Source organism: Gallus gallus, chromosome 1, assembly GCF_016699485.2.
Source record: "Gallus gallus isolate bGalGal1 chromosome 1, bGalGal1.mat.broiler.GRCg7b, whole genome shotgun sequence".
In the NCBI taxonomy this organism is placed as follows: domain Eukaryota; kingdom Metazoa; phylum Chordata; class Aves; order Galliformes; family Phasianidae; genus Gallus; species Gallus gallus.
Genome location: NC_052532.1, coordinates 181002172 through 181015430, shown reverse-complemented (window position 1 = coordinate 181015430; position 13259 = coordinate 181002172). Strand labels below are relative to the sequence as shown.

At 42.2% G+C, this 13259-nt stretch overlaps 1 protein-coding gene across 5 annotated transcripts; it reads right to left on the bottom strand.

Moving 5' to 3' along the window:
• Positions 1-288: 288 nt before the first annotated feature.
• On the bottom strand, positions 289-12571 carry MSANTD4 (Myb/SANT DNA binding domain containing 4 with coiled-coils). 5 transcript variants are annotated; one of them, XM_040707044.2, is made up of 4 exons: positions 12491-12571; positions 11201-11354; positions 2634-3259; positions 289-1080 (listed from the first exon to the last, which is right to left on the bottom strand). In XM_040707044.2, the coding sequence occupies exons 3-4, from the start codon at positions 3093-3095 to the stop codon at positions 508-510; spliced, it is 1035 nt and encodes a 344-aa protein (XP_040562978.1). In that variant the 5' UTR covers positions 3096-3259; positions 11201-11354; positions 12491-12571; the 3' UTR covers positions 289-507. The 5 variants fall into 5 exon arrangements, with proteins under 5 accessions (XP_040562978.1, XP_040562976.1, XP_015135154.1 ...); XM_040707042.2 differs by having other exon boundaries at positions 12543-12571; XM_015279668.4 differs by lacking the exon at positions 11201-11354.
• Positions 12572-13259: the final 688 nt, after the last annotated feature.

Below are 13259 nucleotides of genomic sequence, written 5' to 3'. Positions count from 1 at the left end.
AAAGGGGAAATAAAGTTTAATGAAACACAACATGACTGTATGTTACTATGTTCTGCCTAATTATACTTATTTACTGCATGGACTACCCTCAGCGTGAGGCCCTCACAACACATACTGCCTTATTCTAATACACTCCCTAACTGTTAGTGCAGTATTAAAAAAAAAAGAGAGAGAGAGAGAAAAAAAAGCACAGCATTTGGTCTTGATTCTTCTTAACGTGTCTTTGAGACAAGGACACCAAACTAATACAACACAACACCGAAGACAAGAGAACATAACAACACTTAGTTCTGATACAGTGAAAAGCAATTTAATATATAAGCGTATTTACACAGGCACACTGACTTACTGAGCACCATTATTTTTTTCTCCTTTATTAAAGTTCAACATCAACATTCAACTCTGAACAGAACGTTAGACCTTTACAACAGTTTCAGCATCAGGAAAAGAACTGCCTATATCTTACACAACAACAGAACACTAGTATTAACACTCCAGTTGAGAAGCTCACTGCAAGAGACCCTCTCTCTGAATTCGGAGGCGCTCTTTCTCCACTTGCAAGCGCTCCTTCTCAATCTGCAGCTTCTCTGACTCAAACTTTAAGAACTGCAACCTTTCTTTCTCTAACTGCAAGCGTTCCTTTTCAAGTTTCAGCTTTTCAGTTTCTAGATCCAAGGGCTGTATGATGGGTTTTTCCGATTGGGTGAGGTCATTTTCCAGGGCAGGTTTCTCAGCACGCAGAGTCTCTAGCCTCAGTTTCTCCCGCTCGATTTGAAGTCGCTCCTTCTCCAGCTGAAGTCTCTCATGCTCCAGGTCAATGTGCCGCAGCCGTTCTTTTTCAATTTGCAGGCGTTCCTTCTCCACTTGCAACCGTTCAGCTTCAATATCTAATCGCTGCTTCTCCAGCTCCACCTTCTGCTTCTCTAGATTTATAAGCAAGTGTGAATCTTCATAGGCTAATCTAGCTTGAGCAGAACTTAGATTTCCAAACTCCTCAATGTGGGTGAAATCTGGTAGGTCATTTTCTTTTTTTGAATCCGGCAAAACCGATGAAAAAATTTCTTCTTCCTCAATAGGAAACTGCAGAGAGGAATGCAACACACAAGAATTACATCCCAGTCTCTCCGCTAGAATAGCGTTATACACAACTCCACTGAAAATAACAGACGATTGCTTTTTTTTCTGCATCTTAAAAAGTACTCCAGAACTTACATTCCACAAAATAATCACGCTAGCTCAAAAAACTTTGTCATTACATAGCTTGAGAGACACTTGATCTGTACGTTAATATTTGCAATGAAAAATCTGTTTGTCTATAGATATGAAAGAGTAGCATAAAAAACACTGCATGATAGATATTACAGAGCATTCAGAACCACTGACAGAAAACTAGACCTAAAAAGCATGTGCCGGCCTTACTTTTCACAAAGCTCAATGACATTTATGTAAGCCACTACCAATTTGTTGTGACTAATTATCTATCAGAGCAGCTGGATCCATAGGCTATGTGGTATTAAAGCTAACCCAGTCTTCATTAACACGAGGATTCAATTTCTAAAAACATTTAACACTGCAGTATTTAAAACCATCTGGCATTTTTCACATGGTCCTAACCCTTCAATCTGCGTAAGTGGGTCAACAAACAGGACTTGTTTAACCAATTTTATACTGTCATTTTTGCTAGAAAACCACTCACGACAGATCATTAGAGGGTGAGTACCACCGTTCTTGGTGAACCTTGAAGGCTGTAATCCTGCAAGAGCTATGTGTTATACACCGTAATACAGAACGGACTATTGTTTCCCATTAAGAATACTGCAAATGAAAGGCAAACGGAGGAAGACATGGGTTCAGAAAACAATGTACAGCAATGAGAGCAACTACCAGTATTTCAGTTTTAGAGAAGACTGACACCTTTCTTCAGCAGCTGTCGGGCAGCAGTCCCACTACCATTTTTAAGAGCTTATGCTGGTATTTTTTCCCAGCATACATTCCAACTAAACTAAGACACAATTTGAACCCATATTAAAAAAACAAAACAAAACAAAAAACTTATCCAAACGTGATTTCAGACTCACTGGCTGCCTATCTCAGAACAGCTACGATGCTACTAAGCAACCCGGCCGCAGGATTCACAGTTACAAATCTGACAGAGGAATGGCTGACTGATTTATTCAGGTAATATTTTTATCTCCTGTGGTCTCATTTTAAGAAATGCAAAGAGTATTCCATTTCTTTCTTTCTTTCTGTAACTCCATGTAACACACACTTTCATTTGTTAAAGAAGTACATTTCCCTTCTCCGTTCATCCATTCTGATACCCTAAGTATTAAAACAGCCAATACCCTTCAGTAATGTATTTTCATTCTACTGATTGAAATAATTCCTATCTATGACATATAGAAATGGAAAACACATTCAAATACATACTTGTATTGAGGGTTGCCAATCCTACACACCACTGCAAGCTGCTAGATTTGAAAACCTTCTCTCTGAAGCACAATTGTTTCTACTACTTAATTCACACATTCAGACAAAGCAGAAACTGATGCTAATGAAGCACATTAATGAAGCCCTTGCTGAGATGGCAAAACAGCCATATTACATATAGCTAATGTATGCCAGTCACTTACTTCAAAATTTTGTGGATCCTCCTCTTCTTCTTCTACTTTAATTTCTGTTAAAGACCCACCTGCTTCTCTGAAGTCAGTGATGTTCTGCCATTCAAAACTAGATTCATTTGCAAACCCCATTTTGTCATCCATATCTTCATTGAGAGAGTCATCTAAGTCGGATGAAGGAAGGTGAAACCCTGCACCTACTGCCTTGATGTTTGCATTCAGACGTTTTCTCTTCATGAGCGCTCTCCAGTCGAGGTATCGCCTTTTCACTTCTGTCCCAGTTCTCTGCTCACCTTCACCCACAGCATTCACACACTCTGCTATTTCCTCCCACGCTTTCCGTTTCATCTCATTAATTGTTGTATTAAGTTGCTTCGAAAAGAGCACTTCTCTCCTTTTTCTGATTTCCTTAAGGAGAGTTTGAGTTTCCTGAACACTAAAATTACTTTTTCTTTTTCTTTTCAATTGTTTCATTTTTTCCAGCTTTAAACTAATAATTTTAGCACAGCAGATTACAGAGGCTATGTGACACTAAGCAGTTATTAACACAAAGTTTAAAAAACAATGAAAGCAGAGATCAGCTCTCGTCAGACGTGTTTTGTCTTCACTTTGTAGTATTTTCCTACTTCTCAGTGTTCCTATGAGAAAAAGAACAAACAAAATAAATCTCAAAGATATACACTGCACATTTTCATTTAATGAGCTTGGCTCCAAAATCACCAGTTAAGGAAGCGCACATTCTGAACATACAGCTTATCTGTTAGAAGAAAACAATTTTGTTGTACTCTGAATATAAAGTAGATGAGCTCTATTGATGAGCTCTCATAAACTCATATGAATTATAAATCTATTAATATATCTATGTCATAAACTGTTCAGGTTGAGCTGATATTTCCATTACAAAAACACAGCTATTTTCCTGTAGCTCTTATGGTTTTGCCTGTTGGGATACACTTAGGGCTGAAATTCAACATATGCATCTTAGTCTGAATACTAAGTTATTTCAAAAAGAAGCTAAGATTTTTTACAGTTACTTCAAAAATAACACGTTTAGGCAAATAAAATTTCTGAAACATTTTTAAATTACTTCTATGCAAAAAAAAAAAGAAAGTAGATATAAGTAGGTACATATTAAAAGCTGACATCTTAGAGCCTCTTCTGACTTATCATAATCACAAAAAAGTACTGGAGCAATCTTGCTGTATGATAGAAAATATCTGTTTGAACTAAGCATTCAAACAAAGGTCATGCATTAGAGATGCTACTATAAGAAACAGGTCTAGAAATAAGTCATTACTTGTGCACATTAAAGCCCTGCTCCACAGCCCTCACACCGTAAAATGCTTCAATTCATGTCAGATTCAAAGCTCATCCAGTCCTGCACTCCAGCTATGGCTGATCCTGTGCCTGATGCTAGAGGAAGCCATACTTGGACACAGTGCACAACTCTACATAGAACATATACATCAACTCATTAACAAAAACTCTCCATTTGGGGGACAAAGCACATAACAGTTTATAGTCTGCATCCCCTGTGCACTGTTGACTGTATGTAACCAGCTTACAAAGTTTTCCAAGCTTTGCAAGCTGCATGTTTCTATTTAAGATGTATGAAGCTTTCTGCCCTTCTGAAAATAAAAGAAGAAGAAAATAATTCATCTTGAGAAAAGAGAATGATTGAAATACATTCTATAACTTACAGTTGTAACACAGATGCACTTCTTGCCATGACCAATATTTAAAAAAAACAACCAAACAACAACACAGAAAAAACAACCCGCTCCCAACTTTCTGCTATTTAAAAAGTCAGATTTATACCACAACACAACACTGTATCTCCGTACCTGCAAGAATTACACTGGTGTTTTTTTCAGAGACATTTTACCTGACCTTTAAACTTCTCCTTTAACCTTCATTATTACAAGTTTGCCATGAAAAGATATTTGGGCTTTCAAGGAAGCAGCATCATACTTACTTCTCTCTGGCAGTAAATCAATTTATTTGGTACTTACTCTGCTTTTCAGATCCTAATTACAGTGTTAGTTCTTTTCTGTCTTTATAGTAATTGAATTTCTTGACCTATCTATTAAACTCAAATTCATCTTCAGTGTTTATATTAAAAAACTTTCTAAAAGTCATTGAGCAGAAGAGCTCCAGAAGAGCTACCAATACACAGAAAGAACTAAGACTGTTTTTAGAAGTTTTACTGTTAATGAGACAGTTTATTCTGAATTGATAAATAAAAAGATTAAGCTGAATTCTGGTGCCTGGTACTTCACACTGGCTTCAGAAACTGCATGCACACGTGTGTAGGTACAAAGAGTTATAGAATCACAGAATCCTTAGAGTTGGAAGGGACCTTTGAAGGTCATCTAGTCCAACCCCTCAGCATTGAACAGGGACACCCACAGGTTGCCCAAGGCCTGATCCTGAGTTATGCAGAGTTCTAACACAAAGCATAGACAGTTTTTCCGACTTATCACTACCAAGGCACTAAACCTTTGTTTGAAGTCAAAAGTCACTTATTTTTACTGAAATTGGTAGAACTTCTTGAATTTAATCCAAGTACTTGGCTAGCTATTGGACAACGGGTCAGATTTCCCCAAGTACTTGCAAACAGGATATATCAAACTCTTGGATGTATTAATAGATAATTAACTGTCTTTCGCGTTACCTAAGTATCAGATTCAGATTTTTAAATCAATTTTTCATCCATGCTATTTTTTAAATACAATTCTACATGAATGTGGAAGATAGGCAGCTGAGCTTTCCTCTTAGCTGTAGACCAGTTCACAAGTTAAAATACACAGCTGCCAGGTCACCCTGCAGGTCAGTCCCACTGCTGCTCACCCAGGTGCTCTGCATCACTGCCCTGATCGCCCATCTGCTCTTCCACAAGTGCCAAGTCTTGGGTTTGGATTTTAAGTTACAGGTCAAGCACTGCACTACTACGTTGGGAAACCATGGCATGAAATGCCACTTTGCATAGCTTTCTTTTAAACCTTTTTTTTCCTATAGCATATATGACATAAGCCCCTGAAAGCAACTCTGAAACCTACCTTTTTTTAAAACACTTGGCTATAACTCTCTAATTGTTAAGCACACCTCATTTTTTCTAACTCTTTGCCTTCTGAAAGCACACTGCCTCACTGAAGATGTTTCTCTTCTCATTGACGCAAATGGTGCTAATGAATTCTCTTAGCAGTATATAGATGAGCAGATTTGGTCCTACTCCACACTGGGATCATTTACCTTTTTGATATACTAAATAAAAAGCACTATTATCTAAATAAAACTGAGGTTGGTAAAATTCTGGTTCTAATACTCAGATATTTCTAGATGGTGTCCAGGATATTACTTTTAATTCAGAAAAAAAAACGAACTGCTCCATGCTTAAAACTATTTAAGGGACAGGAATGATAACAGGCAAGGATTTGTATACACTGTGGATCGCTACAAAGAAAGAAAAAAAACAACGTATCAGCAGTTGGAAAATATTAATTTACAACAACAAAACATAAAGCATGTTTGATTTCTGGTTTGAGGTCTAAAACGACAAAACACACATTCAGAAATAATTCCAGACAAACATTTCAGCTTTTACCAAAATCAGAACCATAAAACTTCAACGTTTGTGTGTCTTTAGCAGAAGATTCCACGGCAGATAAAGTCTGCTGAGTGCATCAGTTGGGAATAAAAGTGGTTCACTCAGAAAAGGGATGAGCAGATTAGAGGAGAGATGACAAAAGCCTGGTTATGTGACAGAGAAATCCCAGAGAAGTGACAAATGATGCAAACAGCCTCTGACGTGACTAGCAGCTGTGCACACATTACTGGGAACACAAATGCAAAATGTGCACCAATTGGGCACAAATGCAAAGTGCTGTCCAGAGAAGGAGAAGGGTTTTTCATCATGAGATAACAGAAAGCTTTCGAGGTGCGCCCAGGAGAGCCTGTAATGTGACACTGAGTTTGATACAGTCCTGTCAGGCCAGAATCAACTGAAGGTTAAGAAGGCCCTCACCTCTGGTCTAAAGAAACTGGAACTATATGTCGTTGCTGAAATGAAACAGTATTGTGAAACTAACCTGAACAATCCATAAATATACAGAAAATTCATAATCTCAAAATACAGCAGAGGTGTCTACAGTCTACTGCTATGTCTTTATTTTTCCTTTCCTCGCATCTTACTGTGTGAGCCCATGCTACAATGGAGTGTTTCAAAAAAAAACAAAACAAAAGACAACGAACAAACAACACAAAAAATCATAATCAACCAGCACCAAAATAGCCCACAGAGTCCTCTAAGTATATACATATATATGTATATATCCAGTTGTTTTTTGTTTGTTTGTTTTTGTTATTTACACCTTCATGGTTGTCTTCATGTTTAAAATTTCCAGAAGTTATGACTGAAAAAAATAAGCATTAGATCAGGAGGCCCTGTAACCTCTTCTTCTAAAACCAAATTTGAGAAGTGGACAGTCTTCACATAATACTAAACCCAGGGCTTTCCAGGAAACTTAAGGTGTAGTTCCAAACAGATGGCTGCGTTGGCTTGGGACAAATTTTAGTATTGAGAGATGGTTCTGACTTATGGAAATCAAACTGTATAACTACAAAGTAGTTATAAAGCAGGTATAAGAGAGGTACATAAGAGAGATAAGGCTGCATTCCTCGCTCACCCCCTGTCAACATCCCTCCCTGTAGCATTTGTTTTGCCTTTGTTCGCTCTACACTCCCTTGCCTAGTTCAAAATTAAGTGAAATGCCATTCTAAAACAATTCTAAACAAGTATGTTCCACATCAATTCCCCCCTTTTCTATAATCTAGCAATACCATTCTCTCCTAAGGATTTATGAAAATATGCCCCCCACTTTCCATCTTTCGGTATATCTTACACTGTTTCCTCGTCTCATAACTTCCACCTGGTTGTTTAGACCTTCAGAAGAAACATATATATCATATATATATATGATGTTCTGGAACCCCAAATCTTGGAATTATCTCTTGTAACAACACTTTAGTTACTTCCTGCACTTTGTTGGTTCTGAAAGGGAAAAGCCTCTGGCCAACCTGTAAAGGTGTCTGTTAATATCAACATATACCTATACTCCTCTTTTCTTGGGAGTTCAGAGAAATCAATTTGCCATTGTTGCCCAGGATAATTTGCCTTCCCTATTTGTCCAACGGGACCCTGGGGCCTGTTCTAGGATTATTCTGGAAACAAATCTCACATTGCTGCGTTACCTGTTCAGTGGTGGTGTATAAATTCCAAGCCACGATCCCTTGGCTCAGGTATTCATACAAGGCCTCAGCTCCCCAGTGAGTTTTCCTGTGCTTAGCCATGACTATGGCCCATAATAGGGAGATGGGAACTATTATTTTGTTCTGAACCACCCTCCTTTTCCCACCTGCCCTCCTAAGTCCTCTATCAATTTTTGGTTCTCCCTTGAATATCTTGGTTATCTTGGTTTACCTTCAATTTGAATTTTGAAAATTGAACCATCTGGAACCAAGGCCTGCACTTCTACGTCCTCCGTTTCTGCCACTCTTTTTGCTTCTTGGTCAGCTAATGCATTGCCCACTTCTTCAGTTGTTTCTCCCTTCTGGTGGGCTTTACAATACATGATAGCCACCTTCTCAGGTAGTTGTACTGCTTCTAGTGCAACTGCTACTGCTATTGCTCTTCCCAGTTTCTTTCTTTCATTACAATGCTTGTTTCTGTATACTCTCCAATTAGTTTATCCAGGTCCTGTATTTCACTTCCTTTAATCAGTATATAAAGACATTCTCACTCTGATTAGCAAAAGACCTTGGGAGATGTAAACAAGTTCAGCAGACATGGAGAGAGAAAACCAAAGATTGTTAACTTCGTGCCAGACAGAACCTCTCGACATAATCATGAGATGTCTAGCTTGTACACCTGGCATGGGCAGATGCTATAAAGGTCAAGCTGACCAGTGGAACCTGAGGTGGCTGATGGAGGTGAGTGGCAAAGAACCATGGGTCCATGTGTGACAAAGGAGCCGACGGCAGATTGCCAACTGAAGGAAGACCCCGTCAATTATGCATGGGACCCGCTCTATGTTGTCCCGGCCAGGAACAGACAGGGGAGATGACCTGCACAGGAGGGGAGCGCCAATGTTGAGCTGCATTTCATGCAGGAATGTTTCCATGGCAGGCTAGGAGCAGGGTACGGTGGGTGGCACATCGCTGAGCGGCTGCTGATGGAGTACTGCACTGAGATGGGACCCCCGATGGCTCCTTCCTCGTCAGGGAGAGCGAGACATTCGCTGAGGACTACATTCTGTCCTTCTGGCGTAATGCGAAAGTGCAGCATTGCCGTATCCATATTGCGAACCCCTGGAGAAGCACTGTCCATGTAAGTTGTGTTCTTCTTCCGCAATCAGGATTCTCCCACTCAAAGGCAAACATTATCTGATTTCCCAGACTCAACAGTAGACAAAAGAAGGCATCTTTTAGGTCCAGAACAGTAAATCATGCCAATTCCCCTGATAATCTTGTAAACAGTGTATGTGGGTATGCTACCAATGGGTATAAATCCTCCACTATTCTATTGATAGCCCTTAAATCTTGTACTATCTGGTAGTTCCTGTACGGTTTTCTAATTGGGAGGATGGGTGTGTTGTATTTTGACTCACACTCCACTAACAAACTGTATTTCTGAAAATGGTCAATTATTGGTTGGATTCCTTTCCTATCTTCGAGTTTGAGGGAGTACTGTTTAATTTGAACCTACTGATCTCCCTGCTTTATTCCGAATGCTATTGGTGCTGCATTCTTAGCCCTTCCTGAGGTTTTCTACTACCCACACCCCAGGATAAACTTGATCACTTACTTCATCTGGGATCCCAGTTCTAGCAGGGGTAGTGACAAATGCTAAACTAAGCACCTCTATTAACTGATTGTCTTTTACCTCAAATTCCAATTTTCCTTTCCTAAACTTTATTTCAGCTTCCAGTCGCTCTGGGAAATCTTGCCCTAGTAAAGGCTTTGGTGAATTTGGCATGTACAAAAATTTGTGTATCCCTACCTGTTTACCTATACTAAATTGTAAAGGCTTAAGAATGTAAGCCTTCTCACTTTGGCCAGTGGCTTCCCTTATGGTTACAAATTCATCACTCACTGGAGTTAGAGAAGTATTTAACACCAAATAAGTTGCCCCAGCATCTACCAAAAATTCCACACTTTGCTGCAATTCCTCCCCTAGTTTAATTTTCTCCACCCTTAACCGTTACTGCATCTGTTGCCAAATTCCGTGCTGCTTTTTGCACTAACTGCTTTTCTGTTCAGTGAGGGTGGAACCCTCCTCGTCCCTTCTAGTCACCCCCCACAACCCTTTGATCTTTCCTGAGGAGTTCTCTGGGTCCCAGAGCCCTGCTCTTGACTCCCATCTGGAGGCTTTCCATGCCAACACTGGGATATCAAGTTTCCTAGGTCTCTGCAGATGAAGGCTATTCTCGCTTCCATTGTCTCATTTCACAAAAACAACATTAATTGCAAAAGAGTACCAATTAAAGGCCATTTTTCACCACCTTTCAACCACCACTGATTACTATATTTAATTAAAGTTTTCTTACTCACGGGGCCCCCAGGCTCTCCAGCAATATCGCCTGGGAACTTCCTTTCCCCATGCTCCCTCAAACTAATCTTTATTGATTCTTTATTGTTCCCCAAAGTCCACACCTTATAGCTAGTATATTAGTTTGAACAAACACATGTTCCTCTTTAAACCCCAGTCCACAATCACAACCAAAATGCCAGTTTCCTCTATCCCACTGTAATTCCTGGACAGTATTACAAGGCAGGCCTCTGATAACAAATACAGGATTGCAATCGTTTTGGGGTAAAAAAAAAACATGCAATTATACTCAATTCCCACATTCACACCACTCACACCTTGGATCCAATATTTAGCATTCACACTATGTAGCAGCCGCTTATAAAGCCTCCATTGCTGGGTATTATCTGGCCTAGGAGTCTGCCTACTTCCCCAGGGCACAGGAACACCGAATTCCCTGAGCAAGAGCGATAACCAACATCCCCCCGCAACGAGAGCCCTTGTATCATAGATGGAATTCTGCAAACAATAACTTTATAACAGAAACACTTAACAATCACAAAGATAATGACAATGACAAACACATTGCTTATCAAAACCAGTTCGAACATTTACTTGTTACACAGATCCTACCAGGCCTCTTCCTGGTAGCTAACTGCATATGCCCCCCACTGATCAGTCACTTTAAACTACAGATCCAATACATCTTTTGTTGTCATGATTTTTCCAAAGTATGACAAAGCTTAAATTCCCGAGCACATTATAGTGTCGCTCTCAGGATGCCTCACAAGTTTTCACCTGAGAGGTTCTCAGAATTCTCGAGATACCTCCATAAGTGGGTCCCCACCTCCTGATGGAGGGGTATACTCCCACCCTGATTGTGATCACCCAACCTATGCCTGCAGATCCACCTTCAGGAGGAGCACCCTTGCTTCTTCACCCCTGCGTAGGACATCTCCTTATGACTTACAGGTCCCCTGTACTTATAATATACCTTGTCTGCATCCAGGGTTCTTTCTTTGCTCTGCAGTGGCAGGTCCAGGTGGGGAAGCCTCTCCGAGAATCCTTGGGGCATGCATAAAGGGTCCCCATCCTGGTCAGCCTTGCAGAACAGCAAAGAACTCTCCTGCCTGGCTCACCAAATTGACCTGTGGAAATCAAACTCTATAACTACAAAGTTGTTATAAAGCAGGTATATATTTTTATTACAGCACTGTGCACATGTTGGGTGCAAAGGGGGTAGCCCCTCCTAGTTTGCATGCCACAAAGTGACAGTTTAAGGATATTTACAGAGACAAGTTATACATATGCAAGAATGGGAGGAGATATTAGAATTGATTCTAAGAAACTAGGCGTAGATTATTCTGATATTACAATTAGAATAGGAGGGGATATTACAATTTATTCTAACAAGTTATTATCATATTCTCCACCCAAATTGCTGAGTAATCATGTCTTGCAGGTTGTAGTGGAATTCCTAAGTCACAGTCTGAACCAATACATGAGCATGAGTGCCTGGTGCGAGAGAGAGAGAAGGCTGCATTCCTCGGCTCACACCTCCCCCCCCCCCCCTCCGCCCTTGACATCCCTCCTTGTAGCATCTGTTTTGCCTTTGTTCACTCTACACCCCCTTGCTTAGTTCATAATTAAGCAAAATGCCGTACTGAAACAATTCTAAACAAACACGTTCCACATCAGTTTAATTGGTACTACTGCACACACAGAACGGTTTAGGTGGGTAGTGATCCCAAGGTCCATCCAAACCCAACCCCCCCCCACCATGGGCACGGCTGCCCCCCACCAGCTGAGGCTGCCCAGGGCCCCATCCAACCCGGCACTGAGCGCCTCAAGGGATGGGGCGCCACAGCCCTCTGGCCAGCTGTGTTAGGGCCCCACTGCCCTCTCAGTGAAGAACTTCTTCCTAACGTGTAACCTAAACCCCACCGCTCTTAGTTCAGAACCGTAGAAAGAAAAAAGTAAGGAGGCCGCAAAGCCCCCAGCCTCGGCCCTCCCGTCAGGCGCGGCCCAGACCCGCCAGGAGGCGCCGGGAGCCCTCACAGGGAACAAAGGCGGCGGACAGCCCGCCGACATCCCTTCCCAAGCCGGGCTTCCGGGCAACGGAGACCCTTGGAGACCGAGAGCCCCACACCCCTCACGGGAGGGCAGCGGGCTGTCGCCTCAACGCTCCCCGGGATTGAGAGCGCAACCGCTCTGCGCCCACAAAGGGGCCGAGGGCTGGGGACCGGACCGACAGCCCACCATAAGGCGCCGGGAACGCGACTACCTCAGTCCCACCGCGAACCGCGCCCGCCCCAGGAACCCCGCACGTTACTCACCTACGCCCAACTCACCCCACCGGGTCGCCGGCCCTTTAACGACCGACACCCTCCTATTGGGCGATCTGAGTGCCCATCAGCCCTTTCCGCGCACCTATTGGCTGCTGAGGCCCGTCGCTTGTTTTCTCCTGTCCCGCCCTCCTAGACGCGCCGGAATGCCCCAAATAAGCTTCTGAGCGCCGTAACTCCCCCGCGGGGACACCGCTGGCGCAGCCCCATGCAGCATTGGCTGCGGCCGCTGCTTGTCTGATCAATGAATTCCGATGATTGGCTAGTTTCTGCCAAAGCCCGCCCTCCCCTCCATGACTTTCCGGCGGCGCGTTTCTTGGGCCCAGTGAGGTGTTGGGAGGGCGCGTTGTAGGTCTGGGGTGGGCTGCGTTCCTGCGGTGGGGCTCATTTGTAAAATGAGCCAAGTAACGCTCATCCAGATGATTCTGTGGTGAGAGAAAATGTTTTGTAATTTGCCGCTTATGTAAGCCGCAATATTACTTCACGAAAGCGAACGCGCGAGCGAAGTGTTGTAGCGGAGCTGTGCTGTCGCGGCCCCTTTTCCTGTCTTCGCAGCCCCTGGTGAGGTGCCCGGCCTTCGCCCTCTGTGCGTCTCGTTGCCGTGGCAACGCGGCCTTTGCGTGGGCCTCAGGCACTGCTTGGAGATGGATAATTAACATACACGTTTACATACGTTGCTGAAAAGCGTTACCTGTGTTCTGCCCGATC

Coding starts and splice junctions, on each gene's coding strand:
- MSANTD4 (XM_040707044.2), bottom strand. CDS start 3,095: ATGAAACAATTGAAAAGAAAAAGAAAAAGTAATTTTAGTGTTCAGGAA. Junction 1,081..2,633: donor AGGATCCACAAAATTTTGAA/GTAAGTGACTGG, acceptor TCCTCTCTGCAG/TTTCCTATTGAGGAAGAAGA.